This window comes from Pleuronectes platessa, chromosome 10 (genome assembly GCF_947347685.1).
Source record: "Pleuronectes platessa chromosome 10, fPlePla1.1, whole genome shotgun sequence".
Lineage (NCBI taxonomy): Eukaryota > Metazoa > Chordata > Actinopteri > Pleuronectiformes > Pleuronectidae > Pleuronectes > Pleuronectes platessa.
The window spans coordinates 10,314,387-10,328,803 of NC_070635.1; the positions used below are offsets into that span (position 1 = coordinate 10,314,387).

Below are 14,417 nucleotides of genomic sequence, written 5' to 3' on the forward strand. Positions count from 1 at the left end.
AGCGCAGCTGGATCAAAGTCCTCCACACGCACACACACACACACACATACATACATTGGTCAAATATAAACCAACGACCTGCTCTTTTATTCATTTGTTTCTTTTTACTGCTGTTTATGTTAAGTAATATTGTTACAATTGTGGCCATTATTAAGCAACATAATAAGTTTATGCAAATAAGTTTAGGTGTCCAGTGAAAAAGTATCAAACTGTAACTGATGTCAACTGAAATTCTAATGTTTTTGTAAAATTTAAACTTGAATTTTAAATGAACAAGTTAAGGAAGCTATAACATGTTAATAAAAATCATGAGTTAAAGTCCCGTCACTGTCAACAACTATTTTTCTAAAGTGTTTCAGCTATTTCAGCTTTTTATTTTCTTTCTTTCTTTCTTTCTTCTTTCTTTCTTTCTTTCTTTCTTTCTTTCTTTCTTTCTTTCTTTCTTCATTTCTTAAGTTTATGTTAATTAGTTTATCCAAGTTTCCAATTAAAAAGTATCAAACTCTTACTTTTATCAGCTAACTTTTTATGTTTTTTTTTATTAACTATACATTTTTTAGTTAGAATAGGCAATAACTTTCTTTCTTTGAGTCTTTCGTTCTATCTATCCTATTTATTTATGCTGTTATATTTTTATAGCTATATTTAAATGATGAGGTCAGATATATTCTATCACTTGTATCATTAAGAAACAGCCCAAGGCTTATTTATTCCTCCTGAAAAAAAAAAGTTTTTAACATTTAAAACATTTGAATGGAAAAAAGACACGTTTATTTTCTTGAATGCTGATTCAATAGTTTCTTACAAACCTTACTCCATCAGGAAGTAACATTGCATTAGTTGGGGACTATTTTCAGCAGAGCATTCATCCAAATTGGGTTTGGTGAGGGAGTGAACAGTCAGAGCTCAATGAGTCACAATGAGCTATAGTGTGTTTTGTTTTCAATGTGGTGTCAGGCTTTAGACAATTCCTGTTAGTTTGAGAGAATACATTGTTGGATTTGATCTTTTCAATTCAACAATTGACACAACTAGCCTACAGCATGTGAAAAACTATATAAATCCTAAATTAATCTTTATTCTTTAAAAATTTGAATTTAAGTCTCCACAAATTGCTTAAATTCCTTTGTTCCAAGACAAAAACAGATGTTAGCAGTAGCATCACTGTGCTGAGTCACATGTTACAGACTCTATTCACGCTGTGTTTCAGTTTAATGTCACACCCGTGTACCAAACAATTTCAGTTGCAAACTAAGATATTATGACGTATCAGTTACGGAATGTAGTCAGTGAAGCCAAGCCTCATTTGTACTGCTTAAATGATGAAAGAATACTTTAGAAGGGTGTCTGTCTTGTGCATTATTGCCTCACAGCCATTCACTTGAACATCCAGTTAATCAGGATTTCTCTGACAAACGACATGGAGAGAACCTGACCTTGCTTTTAACAGCAGTGGAGCATGAGAGGCTTTTAAGGATTACATATTATCCAGTTTCCTGCCATGGGGGCCTAAAGACCTATAAGCATTACCAGACCCCAGGTATTCAGACAATGGTGCTAGGTTGTGACTCATTGTTTGTGCGATCTTGTCACAAATGCTGAACATATTTTTGTGATGATGTAGCCAACAACACAACAATAGGAGCAAATCATTCATTCAGCTGGCACAGGATTTCATTCAATGAGAGAAATGAACTGGAAAGTACCAATAATAGATTCATTTGAAAGCTTTTCTCTTGAAATCTGATAGGACTGGGCCCACTAAAGTGAGATGTTATAAAGAAAATGTTATGTAAATTTGAGATAAAGGCATTGAGTCCTCCATTCAAGAGGTATACTGGGTTGAAATAGTTGAAAGACATTTAATTTTCAGGGAAAAAACAACGACACGTCTAAGTCTTTTGTTTAATTTGGTACCAGAATATCCCCCTAGAGGAATATATCCTTGAATATCCTCAATAAGACATGTTGATGCTTGCTTTTCATTACAAATAGCAGGGGGATATTATTTGCACTCCACAGAGACCCACTCCATAGAGACCTCCAAATTATGTGGGGGGTCCAGTGTGGGAGAAACTCAGTGACAGGAAATGACTCCCTTCTGTGTAACACACACACAAACACACACACACACCGGGTGACACATCCTGCAGCTGTGTGTGCTGCACAGGAAGGTAGAGAGAACATGTATGCAGGTCACCATAATGAATGTTAAGTCCCTGATCTATGATTCTTGATGGGTTGAAGAACAAATCAATTTGGTTTATATTTTACTGTTTAGATTGTATCTTCACTAATTTATTAGTTTCACTGAATATGTTTTTTATTCACCCTTTGCTGAATGAACACAGCAAATTTACCTAATAAAGGATTATGACATAATAATAATCAAATTAAAATAAATAAAGATTCATGCTATGTAGGCTATATGCTTTACACACCTATTTGTATATAGAAATTATTGGTATTTTGAGTAAAGTAAACTCTATTTCATTTGATCTTTGATGTGAGAATAAAGTGGAAATGATTGTCAGGCTTGTAGCCGAATAGAAATCTGACCGAACATAAGACTGCGATTTGATTGATGGAGAATTCCGGAGGCGGGCCGGTATTCAGCCTCTGATACAAAGACAGTATGCATTTTTATGACGTACTCTGGGCTTCATCAGCCATTTTGTGTCCCGCACAACCTGCTCAGACGGAGACGAGGATCCAGCGAAGCTCAAGTGTTAATGTTAACTGATATTTCTTATTTTAATCTGCATTTAAAGTCTACTAGAGTTTGGTTTGTAGGTGGCGTTGTTCGAGGTTGTCTGGCTGAGTTGATTGTCACCGGACGGTTGACAGTCGTGTCGGACTTCATCTTGTTTACCATCAAGTGTAGCAGAGGAGCTAACGTCGTTAGCTCGGTAGCTAGCCGGCGCAGTGCTAGCGTTAGCTTCGTAACGCTAAATCTGTGGCGAAATGGCGGCCCAACAAGACACAATCGGCACCAGCGAGTAACTGGTAGGTCGCTTTCCCTCGTCTCGTAACAAGCTGTAGGGTAGATAACGACATACTATTGACTCGTGGGACAGTCAATACACTGTGTGGTAGAAGGTGATACCTAATATAATCTTGAATAGATGGTAATTAGCTGAGCTCAGGGTGTGTACAATTGTTAGCATACCTAGCTACACACAGGCCGTAGGGCTAACTTCTCTATTTTTCGTCTTGTTTATTGGCGAGTGGCAACCACCGTCAAGTTAAGTGTTAATGTGTCTGTATTGAGGTCATAGAGTCTATAATAAGGGTCGGTGCTCTGGTCTCAATCCTTCAAACTTTGAAAGTTACACCCGTTTAAATTCATAACAACTTTATTTGATCCCAGAGGGCAATTGTAAGGCACATGGAGCATGTCAACGGTACACGGAGAGTTAAGAATCAGTGCAGTATACTAAAATGATTAAGTAACAAGTGTATGTGTATGTAAAAGGAGGGTGAACATTATAACAGCTGTGAAAACTGATTGTAAGAACGTAGATAAACACTTAATTTAAGTGATCAGAGTGGTTTGAGGTAGGTAATACACTCATGGATAATGTGCAGTTAACGTGAATAAGAATATATCTACAGGTCCATAAATACAGACACGTATGAATAAATATATGTGTAGCAGATACATGTATATACAGATAATGAACAGAGAAGGTGAATACTGATGATGAAGAATATATTTATAGGATCGTGGCAGCAGATGAATTACTATTTTAGCTTATGATTTTATATATATATATATATACGCATATACGCATGAACAGCCCTGGGAAAAAAGGTTGCCCCTTCCTGGGTCCTGCAGCTTGGGCGGCGAACCCTGTGTGCTGAGGGGAGCCATTTAAACACTGAAAAGAGGGCATGTCCTGTGTCTAGAAAAATCTGACTTGCAAACCTCCATGTCTGCTGCTCATAGATATTAGTGATCGTCTCAGGGGAAGCCTGCTAAGAGCAGACTCGGACGGTTGGGTTCGTCCTTTTTGTTTTCATTTCGGAAACACTAAAGAAGACTCTTTTCTACCTGGTGAGGATTTCCTTGAGTCCTAATCCAGGGTTTATTGTTGGGGAAGATTGTGGCATAAACAGTGTCCTCTTACTCAATAGTGTTGTTCCAGGGGGCTAAGTGGAAATTGTGTCCCTGGTCCACTGCTTGATGTTTTTTTGTCACCTTATTTGCCTTCCTTATGACCACAGTGATTGGGAGAGCAGCTGTACAAATAGAATTTATTTTGTGCTGTTGATTGAGTTGGTTTAGATTCTAAAAACACCTTCAATTGTTGTTGTGTGGGTGACAGGTCTTATGCTGGTCCTGATGATGGCCAGGTTCACGAAAACCCTGAGTGGGAGAAAGCAAGACAAGCACTAGCATCCATTACCAAGAGTCAGAACGCTGCAAAGGCTACACAAGCCAACAGGACCACAGCAGAGGTGTGTTTTAATCTCTTTGCGTTTCTATTTTAGTTGCACCTTACATTGAAATCCCATTTCGGTGATCTGATTACAACATAATGTGTGAAAATGGGGACATCAAGTTAATCTGATCAACCCCGTTTGAAGGTCACCTGTTTGTTTACAGTGAATGCATGTATGCTTTCTGACTACATTAAACCTCATCTGTGTCTGCACAAGTACATTTACATGCTGTCAACATCAACGGTGCAGCTTAACACATAACCAGTACATGCTCATGGATTGTTTTATTTGTTCTTATTTTTTCAGCAATCACTTTTCTGTACAACAAACATGCGTTGTTATACATATTTATAAGTCAAATGGCTAAAGGGTGTTTGTATATAGGTGTGTAAAGTTTGGTAAATTTACTATAAACATGATTTATTTAACATGTTCACAAATGCATTCGTAATTTGATTCATAATTGTGTGTTTTTTACGTTCTTGCGGAATTGTCGTTGTAGTCTGACCCAGGCCATTTGTGCACGTGTGTTATTTCAGGCCGGTCAGTTCCAGCCAGCAGTGACTGACTCAGTTCCCATGGCGCTTCCACCACAGCAGCAGCCGCAGCCGCAGCAATACTATCCGTGGTACCAACAATCACAGCCGCAGTACCCTGGATACACGTACCCCTATAACTATTATTACCCCATGGGTCCAGTAAGTAATGGACAGAGTTTTGTTCTTATCAAAATTTTATCTCAATGACTTTTAATGCAATCTCCAGGGCCTGTACTGAACTCAAAGCTCTTGGCTACATAAGGCTTGTATGTCTGTGTGATATCAAAAGCTGCGGGAATGGGATGTGGTTTAACAGTTACAAAATGAAGGTGACGAAAAATGAATGTGGCTTTTCCCCCCCTGAATTTCCAGTATGGAGCTGCATATCCACCAAACCAGTATGGTGTACCCCCAGGGCCTTACCCAGGAAGTCCTCTAGCCAATGGCCAGGTACGTTGCAAGAATTTTCTTAATGAATCAAAATATTTCAAATTTGTATTGATTTGGGGACACAATAATGACATTGTGTGTCTGATCATGGACCTGAATGAATGATGAACTTTTTTCTCCACCAAGTGTGAAAAGTTGCCTTCGACTCACCAGTAAAACATAAAGTCAGACAAAGTCAGATAAATCAGATAAAATGTCATGGTTGCATAGTTAAACGATGAGAGATTGAGTGGATGATTATGCTCAGCTACCCTTTGCAATGGTTTCACATGTGATCTTTTTGTTATATGAAATTTGTTGAAATTGTTTGGTGTAAATCAAAGGGACTTTATCCCTCCTGGGTCTCTGTAACTTATTTTAATGCTTTGTTGTTCCTTTTCCTTTTTTTAATTTTTTATTATAGCCTCCTCCAGTGCCTGGAATGGAAGACCAGTCCCCTAGCTACCCCTCTCAACCACAACCCCCTCCCCCTGCTACTCCCCAACCTCCCCAGAGCCCAACCACCTCAGAGAAACCCCCTCCCCCTCCAACCCCACCCATTCCTTCCTCTCCCAACTCCCAGTATCCCCCCCCTCCATCGCAAAATGCTTACAGTGCCAATAACTCCATGCCATACCCATCTGGTGACCCCAACCAAATGCAACACTATAATCATTCCCAGGGAAGGCCTAACTATGGCCAGGGCTTCCAGCCCCAGAGCACCTATCAGTCCTCTCAGAGTAACTCTCAGCAGCCAGGCCAGTATGTACCAGGATTGGGCAGAGGAGAGGCCAACAAAAACCAAACACAAGGACAACAACTGTGGCATCGCATGAAACGTAAGATTTGCTCTTTAGTTTAATTGTTTTCGCACGTTTTGTTTGAGTTTTAATGCTCTAATGCTGTTAACGCTTAATTTCTATTATGTATCCACAATTGTCATCTGAGGGCAGTAATTATTTGCTTGTTTCCGATATATTTAAAAGGTGTATTAAATCAATATTGTCAGTGCAGCAGGTTTGAGAGAAAGATTTCAAATGGGAGGCAGAAAATATTATTTAGTGGGATTTCATCCAAATCTCAGTTTATGTTATACAAAATAATGATAGTATTTGTTTTTTCATATTTTTATTTTACATTATATGTTTTCTCAGAGGCACCTGGGGCAGGTAGTCTGAAGTTCAATATTCCCAAGAGGCCCTATCAGGTACAGTGTTCTCCAACGTCCAATCAGGCTTTCCCTCCAGGCGAGCAGCCCTCAGGATTAAATCCAGCTCCGTCCTCCCCAGGTTCTGCCAACGCTGCATCTGGAGGTGCTCAGACACGGTGAGAACTGAGAACATTGTGGGGCTGACAAAAAATGCTACCATTAGACAATCCCTCTTAACCGAAATATTTAAGACACTACCATATGGCGTGCGTGTGAAGGCAAATAACCGAATCAGCCGAACCTGACAATAAACAGACTTTGACCGTACTAACTTCCTGGTTCAAAGTTTGTGCAATATTTAATTGAACTGATGTGCACACAGATAAAGGGCTGAACACAGCTAACAATAAGTTATATTGAAATATAATGCAATTAAATGATTGAGTTAACTTTCAAACTGTTTCCATGACCAGCCATAAGCTAGGTTTTGACTTGGTCTTTTTTGATTGTTATAATATATATATATATATATATATATATATAATATGTTTACTTTAAATTCCTCACTCCAGGCCCCAGGACTGGCCCCAAGCCATGAAGGAATATGTGCAGCGCTGTTTTACAGCATGTGAAACAGAGGAAGACAAAGATCGCACCGAGAAAACGCTGAAGGAAGTCCTGCAGGATCGATTAAAGGACGGCTCTGCTTACACCATTGACTGGAATCGTGAGCCACTGCCAGAGTGAGTTTTGTTGTGGTTTATTGCTATTTGGGTATGTTAATTGTTGTCTCGCAAGTCATAGTACAGCAAAAAATATGAATTCGCAATACTTTGATATTGTGAGTTTAGTACTGAGGTGAATTCTTGTTCAAACTTTAACCAACTTCAATATAAGTTAATGCTCTGAAAATCTTGGGATTCCTGTGACTCGTTGATTATGTTGCCTGCAGGTTGAATAGGCATTAACATTTAGATCTTTGTTTGTTTTTTAGACTAAGGGCCAAGCAGTCTCGTTGGGAAGCTGTCTCATCCCTGAGGTCCTCAGATGGCTCAAATGGCCGTGGTGGAAGTACAGTGGCTGCATCTTTGAGAGGCAGGGCCGGAGGACAGAGGCTGGGCCACTACAGGAATATATTTTCTCAAAGGAGTCCATCCTCTAGTTCCTCCCGTTCCTCCTCCCGCTCTCCATCCCCCTCTCATGGCCGACACAGGGACCGCAGCAACCAAAGGCACAGGAGAAGGTAACCCACTGATTCTCATGTTTTTTTCTTGATAACTGGAGACACCAAGTGTAGTTATTTTCTAAATGTTTTGTTTCTCTGTGCTTTCAGTGATTCTGGTTCACAATCAGACAGCAGCATCTCCAGTGACCTTCGTAGTCAAATTTCAAGACGAGGTCAGAAAGGAGCCCGTGGTCGTGGTAATGACCGAGATAGAGGCCGAGGGGGTGGAGAGAGAGGAAGAGGAAGAGGAGGAAAAGCCAATAGAGGAAGACGGTAAATTTCTAGATATTTTAATATAAAAATCATGTTGAACCATTTTATTAAACTCCTAGATTTCATTGATTTACTGGAGGAAAAAAATATTTTCTAACAAAACAACACAATAAAAAATTAAGTAAACACAAACAAAAAAATACAAAAGTACAGTATCATCTCTGCACATTAATGCATAATATCTAGCCTCGAAATAAAAATGGACAGTACACGTGAGACTTTAAATCAGAAAGACAGATGTGTTCCTCAAATGTGAGGTGTCTGGTTCTTATGTTTTCTCCTTTTATAAAAGCCAAAGTAAAAGAAAATGTTTGTTCAGTTTTTTTTACCCTGTGCCATAGGGACAGCCCCTTTAATAACCTTTTTCCTCTTCTCCCAGAAACATGGAAGAAACCGGTGGAAAAAAGAGGAAAGGAGGAAATGCCGGTCTGGATTTCCATGACCCCAACAGAGAAGCCAAGAAACAGAGCAGAGCCGCTCGTTTCCACAAGCAGCTCCGTTTAGAGCCCCTGGTTCTCTCTGTCAATACAGTAGACCTGCCTAATGGTACACAGGAGGGCCTCAGCTGGGAGGACTGTCCCATTGTGGGAACATGTCAGGACATCACAAAGCACTACCTGAGGCTCACTTGTGCCCCCGACCCCTCCACTGTGCGCCCTGTGCACGTAAGTTGTCATTATTTCTAAATAGAAGTCAGTTTTTCCCCCCCAATATTATTCAGAGAAAAAGGGAGGAGTAAGGGGACAAAACCGTGTTATGAGTGGATATTTCTAAGTTTGTACATCAAAGACCATAAGAATCCAGACTTTGATAATTAAAGTTTATTTTCCACTCAGGTGCTGAGAAAATCTCTGCAGGTTGTGAAACTCGACTGGAAAAACAACCAGGACTACACTTACGCCTGTGAGCAGATGAAGTCCATACGACAAGACCTCACGGTTGGTTACTTTCAGTTGTCTTTCAATCTTTGACCTTTTTAAATGTTAACTTTTATCTGGCTGGGTTTTTCTTGTATTTATTTTATTATTCTTCCCTTTATCCTCATTGTCCAGGTCCAGGGAGTTAGAACAGACTTCACAGTGGAAGTCTACGAGTGTCATGCACGTATTGCTCTCGAAAAGGTGAGTCTCTTGACCTCTGGCAGAGCTGCATAGCTAAAAGTAACTGGATTTTCATACTCTGAATATTTCTCGTCTTTAGGGAGACCATGAAGAGTTCAATCAGTGCCAGACCCAGCTGAAGGCCTTGTACAAGGACCATCCCTCCGAGAACATAGGAGAGTTTACGGCATATAGGTTGCTGTATTACATCTTCACCAAAAACTCTGGCGGTAGGCCCACGTTGTCTTTTGAGTCACTATTTCACATCACAGGTGTTGTCAGCGTTTATTCATTATTTCACCACATTTTAACGCGGACCTTTCATTTTCCTCCAGATCTGACCACTGAGCTGGTGTACTTGACCCCGGCATTGCAGGCAGATAAGTGTGTGGCTCATGCTCTTGCAGTCCGAGCTGCCTGGGCATTAGGAAACTTTCGCCGTTTCTTTAAGCTCTACCTGGAAGCACCACGAATGGCCTCATATCTCATTGACAAGTTTGTAGAGAGGGAAAGAAAGGTTGCTCTTCGGGCCTTATTTAAATCGTAAGTCATGCTGAAGACTCATGTATTCGCACATTGTAGCACCTCCTAACGTGCGCTGACCTTGTATTTCTGTGTTTCTATGTCTGCAGGTTCAGGCCTGACTTGCCAGTCGAATATGTGCAGTCCAGTCTTGGCTTCACTTGTTTAGACTCCTGTGTGACCTTTCTTACTGGGCTAGGTGTCACCTTCACCCCCTATGACTCCCAAAAGATAGACTGTAAAACCAGTACCACAGCTTTGGCTGCCTCTTGAGTGGGTGGGTGGAGTAGCATAATGTGGGGAGAACCTCATGGATACTTACATATTCACTGCACTGCACTTTAGTCACCGTAGTCAGTTCAGATAAGATTCAGATTAACACCTTTACCAGCCCCATTGAGAAGGAAACATTCTAACACGCTGCTGAGAGAATGAGATTTCAGGATACAGGGTTAATTATCTGACACTCCGATAAGAACAGTTTCAAACCTGAGGGAGAATATTTGCACACAACTATTGCCAGATATTCTAATTCCCAATTTAACACAATAATTGTGATGCCAGAAAAGGGAATCAACAGTTCAGATTTGGAAAAGTCACGTAGTCTCAGCACTTAGAGGCCAAGAACAAGTTCAGGGTGCCCCCCCCCCCCCCCCTTCATGGTTCCTGTTCGTTTACGGCAGTCAGGTGTCACAGCTAACAGTGTTCTGTTATGTGTTTTCCTTCCTCAAGTCAACAGCTCCAAGGCCTGAAGATTCAAGCCATGTCAATCAAAAAGGGAAATGCACAGCTCGTCTTCAAGTCATTTATCCGGCGCTCTCTTGATTGAAGTCAAGCCGATCGTTGAATCAAGTCAACGTCACATTATCCCCTCAGAGACTGTGAGACGGCCAGGTGAGAAGATGCAGTTTGTCTGCAAGAAGAAGAAGTGGTGGTTTGTATGTCCGGCCCTGCTTCCCATTTCCTCCATGTATGATCTGCACCAGGCAGTTCATCCCGTTCCTTCTCCCCAACACATGCTATTTCAAAACGACGGACTGAAGTCTAAAGTCACCTGGTTGTGTTCAGAACTGTTAAACCGCTTGGTCAGTTATGAAATAGTATTCCAGCATTGGGAAGAAGTCTCAACCTGTTGAGCATTGACTCTGTATGATAAAGGATACAGGCCAGTGTTCTACATCAAGGTTGTGTCATCGCTCCTCCACATCCTGGAAGCTAATCGCCATCTCAAGGATCTAAGCAGCTTGAGGCAGAATGGAAAAACCTGTTTCCATCATCCTAGGGTAGAAGCTCCTGTCTGCACCTGGAATCCAGCACACCCTGCTCATCACAGCAGATGTGCACCAGTGATGTCACCTTAACTTCACCAGCTAAGAGCGCCTGGAGGGGAAACGTGCTGCAGCTTCTCAAAGGAGTAACGAGTGGTTTGTATGCTACATCTGCTGTTGGTATTCACATGGCTGGTAAGAAAAACGGGACTTCTCTGGAAGGCGGTGGATGACGACATCTCTTCTGTGTTTTTGTTTTTTTTAGTCTTGTGTAAATTTTTTGGAACAGCAATATTAATTATTCTCTTGAAGAAAAACACTCATCTTTCATAAGAAAATGTCAGACTGAAGAAAAGATTGAAGGAAGATCCCAGACTTTTTCAATGTCATGATCAAGTAATTGAAATCAAGACATTATTTTTAAACTATCTGAGCTAAAATCTGTAGTTTTTCTGGTACAGACCAGTTTCCTTGACGTGGCAGTGAAATCGTAGCAGGCTTCCATCTCTCTGACTCAGCACATTTACTTCTTCAGGTATGTGACTTGAGGGTGCCTAGATAGATACTCGCCTGAAATTGAAAACACAAATTGATACAGTCTCTCATTAATTGAGTTGTGGTCTTTAACAGTATTAGTAACTATGGAAGAAAGATTGATGTGGTAAATGTCTTTGGTAGAACTGACCAGGGCACAAGTTGGATGCAGGCTTTTTGTAAAAAAAATTCTTATGTAAATATTGTATGATAATGATTTCATTTCAGTTAATGCATTGTTTTTTTCACACATGGGTAAGTGTGACGGTTTTTTCCACTGAGTTTCTCAAAACTATGTGAATATGTAAAGTTAAATGCAGATGGGTCTGAATTGGATTGTGTGCAGTGTCTTTAACATCAGTACAGTGGTTGACAAATGTCAGTGGTAGTTTTTTCCTGTGAAATATCATAAACCAAATTTTGGCCAGATGTTATGATCCTTCCATGAGAAAACATTTTAAACTTGTCCTTCAGACAAACAATCGCTTCTTGTTAAGTAGCATAGATTTTCCATCAAGTTGGCAACGTGATTGTTTAAACTGGATGTTTGTCAAAGTGTTGTGCAATGACAATGATCTCAACATGTTTTCTTTCTTCCCCTACCTTCATCTACCTGACCTCTGTCGTCTTTACTCTCCCCCCCCCTCACTCCCCAAACCTCTCTCACAAACCACCAGACGTCTCATTCTCCAGCCCACAGCACTGCTGCATTGCAGGAGCACAGAAAAGTGGGCGAACCTCCTCCAGATGCAGCCGGAGAGAGAGAGAATTGTGAGCAAAATCCAAGTCTGGTGCTCAAGTTGAAGCTGTACAGCTGATCTATGGGAGCCTCACGTAATGAAATATAATGAAAATGATGATGATCTGCTGCAGATGTGATTTTTCAGCTTAGTCCAGACATTTCAACACGTTTGCTTGTACTGTGAGATGCCTGTTTAGTTTTAGACTCTGCTTTGATGGAAGTCATAATGTACTTTTCTGTTTGTCCAGACACATTTGTAGTTTATTTTTCTATTTTCTTCTTTTTTATCCTCCAGTCTGATGTTTCGCTATTTAGTTTTTTTTCCTTTCAACTTATTAATTTATTGCCAGGAATCATTAGGCCTGTGTTTGCTTGAACAGATTTACGTGAATCAGAGTTGATTATTTCAGAGAGTTTTTCCCTCATAATCTTGAATGTGTCTGCAACTCTCTGGTATCTAGGCAAAGTTTCTATTTTGAAAAGTGCTGGTGTGTTTCTCCATGCTCAGATTCCCCTTTCAGTAGCGTCACATGTGATGAGCGTGTTGACTGTGATTGTCCGTTTCCTTAGGCTTGTATAAATGTGCACTTTCTACACAGGGTTCAAGTTTGTACTTGTGATGTCTCAGGTTGAAACAGACCAGGAAGTTCACTTTATTATTATTTCTTTTTAATAGAAAATTCACCCCAGATAACTAACAATACACATTTAATTTGGATGTCCCCCCCTCCCCCGATGCCTGAGTCATGATTTCAGTATTTTTTGCTCCCTTGTTTTGCTGTACATCTCCCATCAGTCTGTAACTTCTTCGTTGATAAGTCACTCTGGAAGAAATCCTGTGTCTCTTCACCTCGGCTCAGTTCATTTCCTCCCATTTCCCCTATTTAACTTCATTTAAGTTGAGTGGATCTCGTCTCTGTTCTCACCTTCTCTCACTCCGTCTCCCTGCATGCTTTCCTCCCTCCTCTCCTCCAAAACTAAACACTATTGGTTCTATTCTCATTCTCCTCTTTTCCCTAAATGTTGTTGAGTTTGTTTGTGACTGTTTGCCAGGTGCAACTAGAGTCACTCTCACTAGTAAGTATTGTATTGCTTCTGCAATGCTTGGATAGTTTACGTTGCAGCTCACTAACAACTGAAGGTTTATCTGCAAACACCCAACCCCTGTCCCTCACTTCCCCTTGCCTCTACAGATCTAATATGACAAACTGCCATTTTGTAAATATTGTGTACATAATCTTTTGAAAAAAATCTAATAAAGGGCAAAATAATGTGGTTTGAGTATTTGTCTGTTTTGGTTGACAGGGGCTGTGCTTATTAACCAACAGGCATCATGTCTCAAGCCAGTTCTCACAAGGCAACCTGAAACTAAATTAAATGTAATTACTCATATCTATAATACAATAATTTTCATCATACTTACCAATTGGAAGTGACTACGCAACAATGGTTAAAAAGAGGTGAAACACAACTGAGCAGTTGTAAAATGAGACAGAAGATGCCAGACATCAAGTTTTGCATCAACAGTTTATTGTGGAATGAGGAAAACAAATCAACCTATTAAAGGTTGCAATGAACACTTCCTGCATAAAACTATAATTTGACAGCTTCGTTCAAGGTAAAATACAACCTTCAAGTTATTGAATGGAGTAGTTGGTAGGGAAAAGTATTTAATGTCAGACAGGAATACATTAAGAAAAGCTGAAATAAGAAAAAAGAAATTATAGGATACAGAAGCAGAGAAAATGTAAAATTACAAGCGATAAGTTGAAAGAAGAATTGAGCTCATGCGGGCTAGATTAAGAAGGAAATGTTAAGCTACTGGAAAGAGCAGAAAGGAGTAAAGAAAATTGTAAAAGCAGCAGAAGAAGATTAAAAGTTCAAAGCTGTTAGCAGAAAGTGCACTCAAAGTGGAAAAGAGTAAAAATAATCTTTTAATGGGGTGAACCATTAATAAAAACCTCTGTGGCTCAAAATCTTGTGAAGGTTTATGTTTGATTTGACATAGATTTAGATCTTACACTTAGAGTAACATCACCTTTAAAAGATGCATGTTGGTTTATTTGTCTCTAGAACACCACAGCTTCTTTGGTTTTACAATAAATCACTAAAATCAAATAAACTAAATTCAACAACTTAAGCTGTAAAATTCATATTTTAATTATATATAATTATTTCATTTTGTTGTT

General features: G+C 39.9%; 1 protein-coding gene across 1 annotated transcript in view; it reads left to right on the top strand.

The window, feature by feature from the left end:
• The window catches only part of leng8 (leukocyte receptor cluster (LRC) member 8), a 14,804-nt gene extending 2,136 nt beyond the window's left edge, over positions 1-12,668 (top strand). Inside the window, exons 2-16 of the mRNA XM_053432315.1 lie at positions 2,981-3,006; positions 4,329-4,461; positions 4,986-5,144; positions 5,358-5,435; positions 5,839-6,253; positions 6,569-6,740; positions 7,137-7,307; positions 7,559-7,807; positions 7,898-8,062; positions 8,442-8,727; positions 8,899-9,000; positions 9,115-9,183; positions 9,263-9,392; positions 9,498-9,705; positions 9,795-12,668. Coding sequence (XP_053288290.1) covers positions 2,981-3,006; positions 4,329-4,461; positions 4,986-5,144; positions 5,358-5,435; positions 5,839-6,253; positions 6,569-6,740; positions 7,137-7,307; positions 7,559-7,807; positions 7,898-8,062; positions 8,442-8,727; positions 8,899-9,000; positions 9,115-9,183; positions 9,263-9,392; positions 9,498-9,705; positions 9,795-9,957 — 2,526 coding nt within the window. The 3' untranslated portion in view covers positions 9,958-12,668. The remainder of the gene's footprint in view (positions 1-2,980; positions 3,007-4,328; positions 4,462-4,985; positions 5,145-5,357; positions 5,436-5,838; positions 6,254-6,568; positions 6,741-7,136; positions 7,308-7,558; positions 7,808-7,897; positions 8,063-8,441; positions 8,728-8,898; positions 9,001-9,114; positions 9,184-9,262; positions 9,393-9,497; positions 9,706-9,794) is intronic.
• The last annotated feature ends 1,749 nt before the right edge of the window (positions 12,669-14,417 follow it).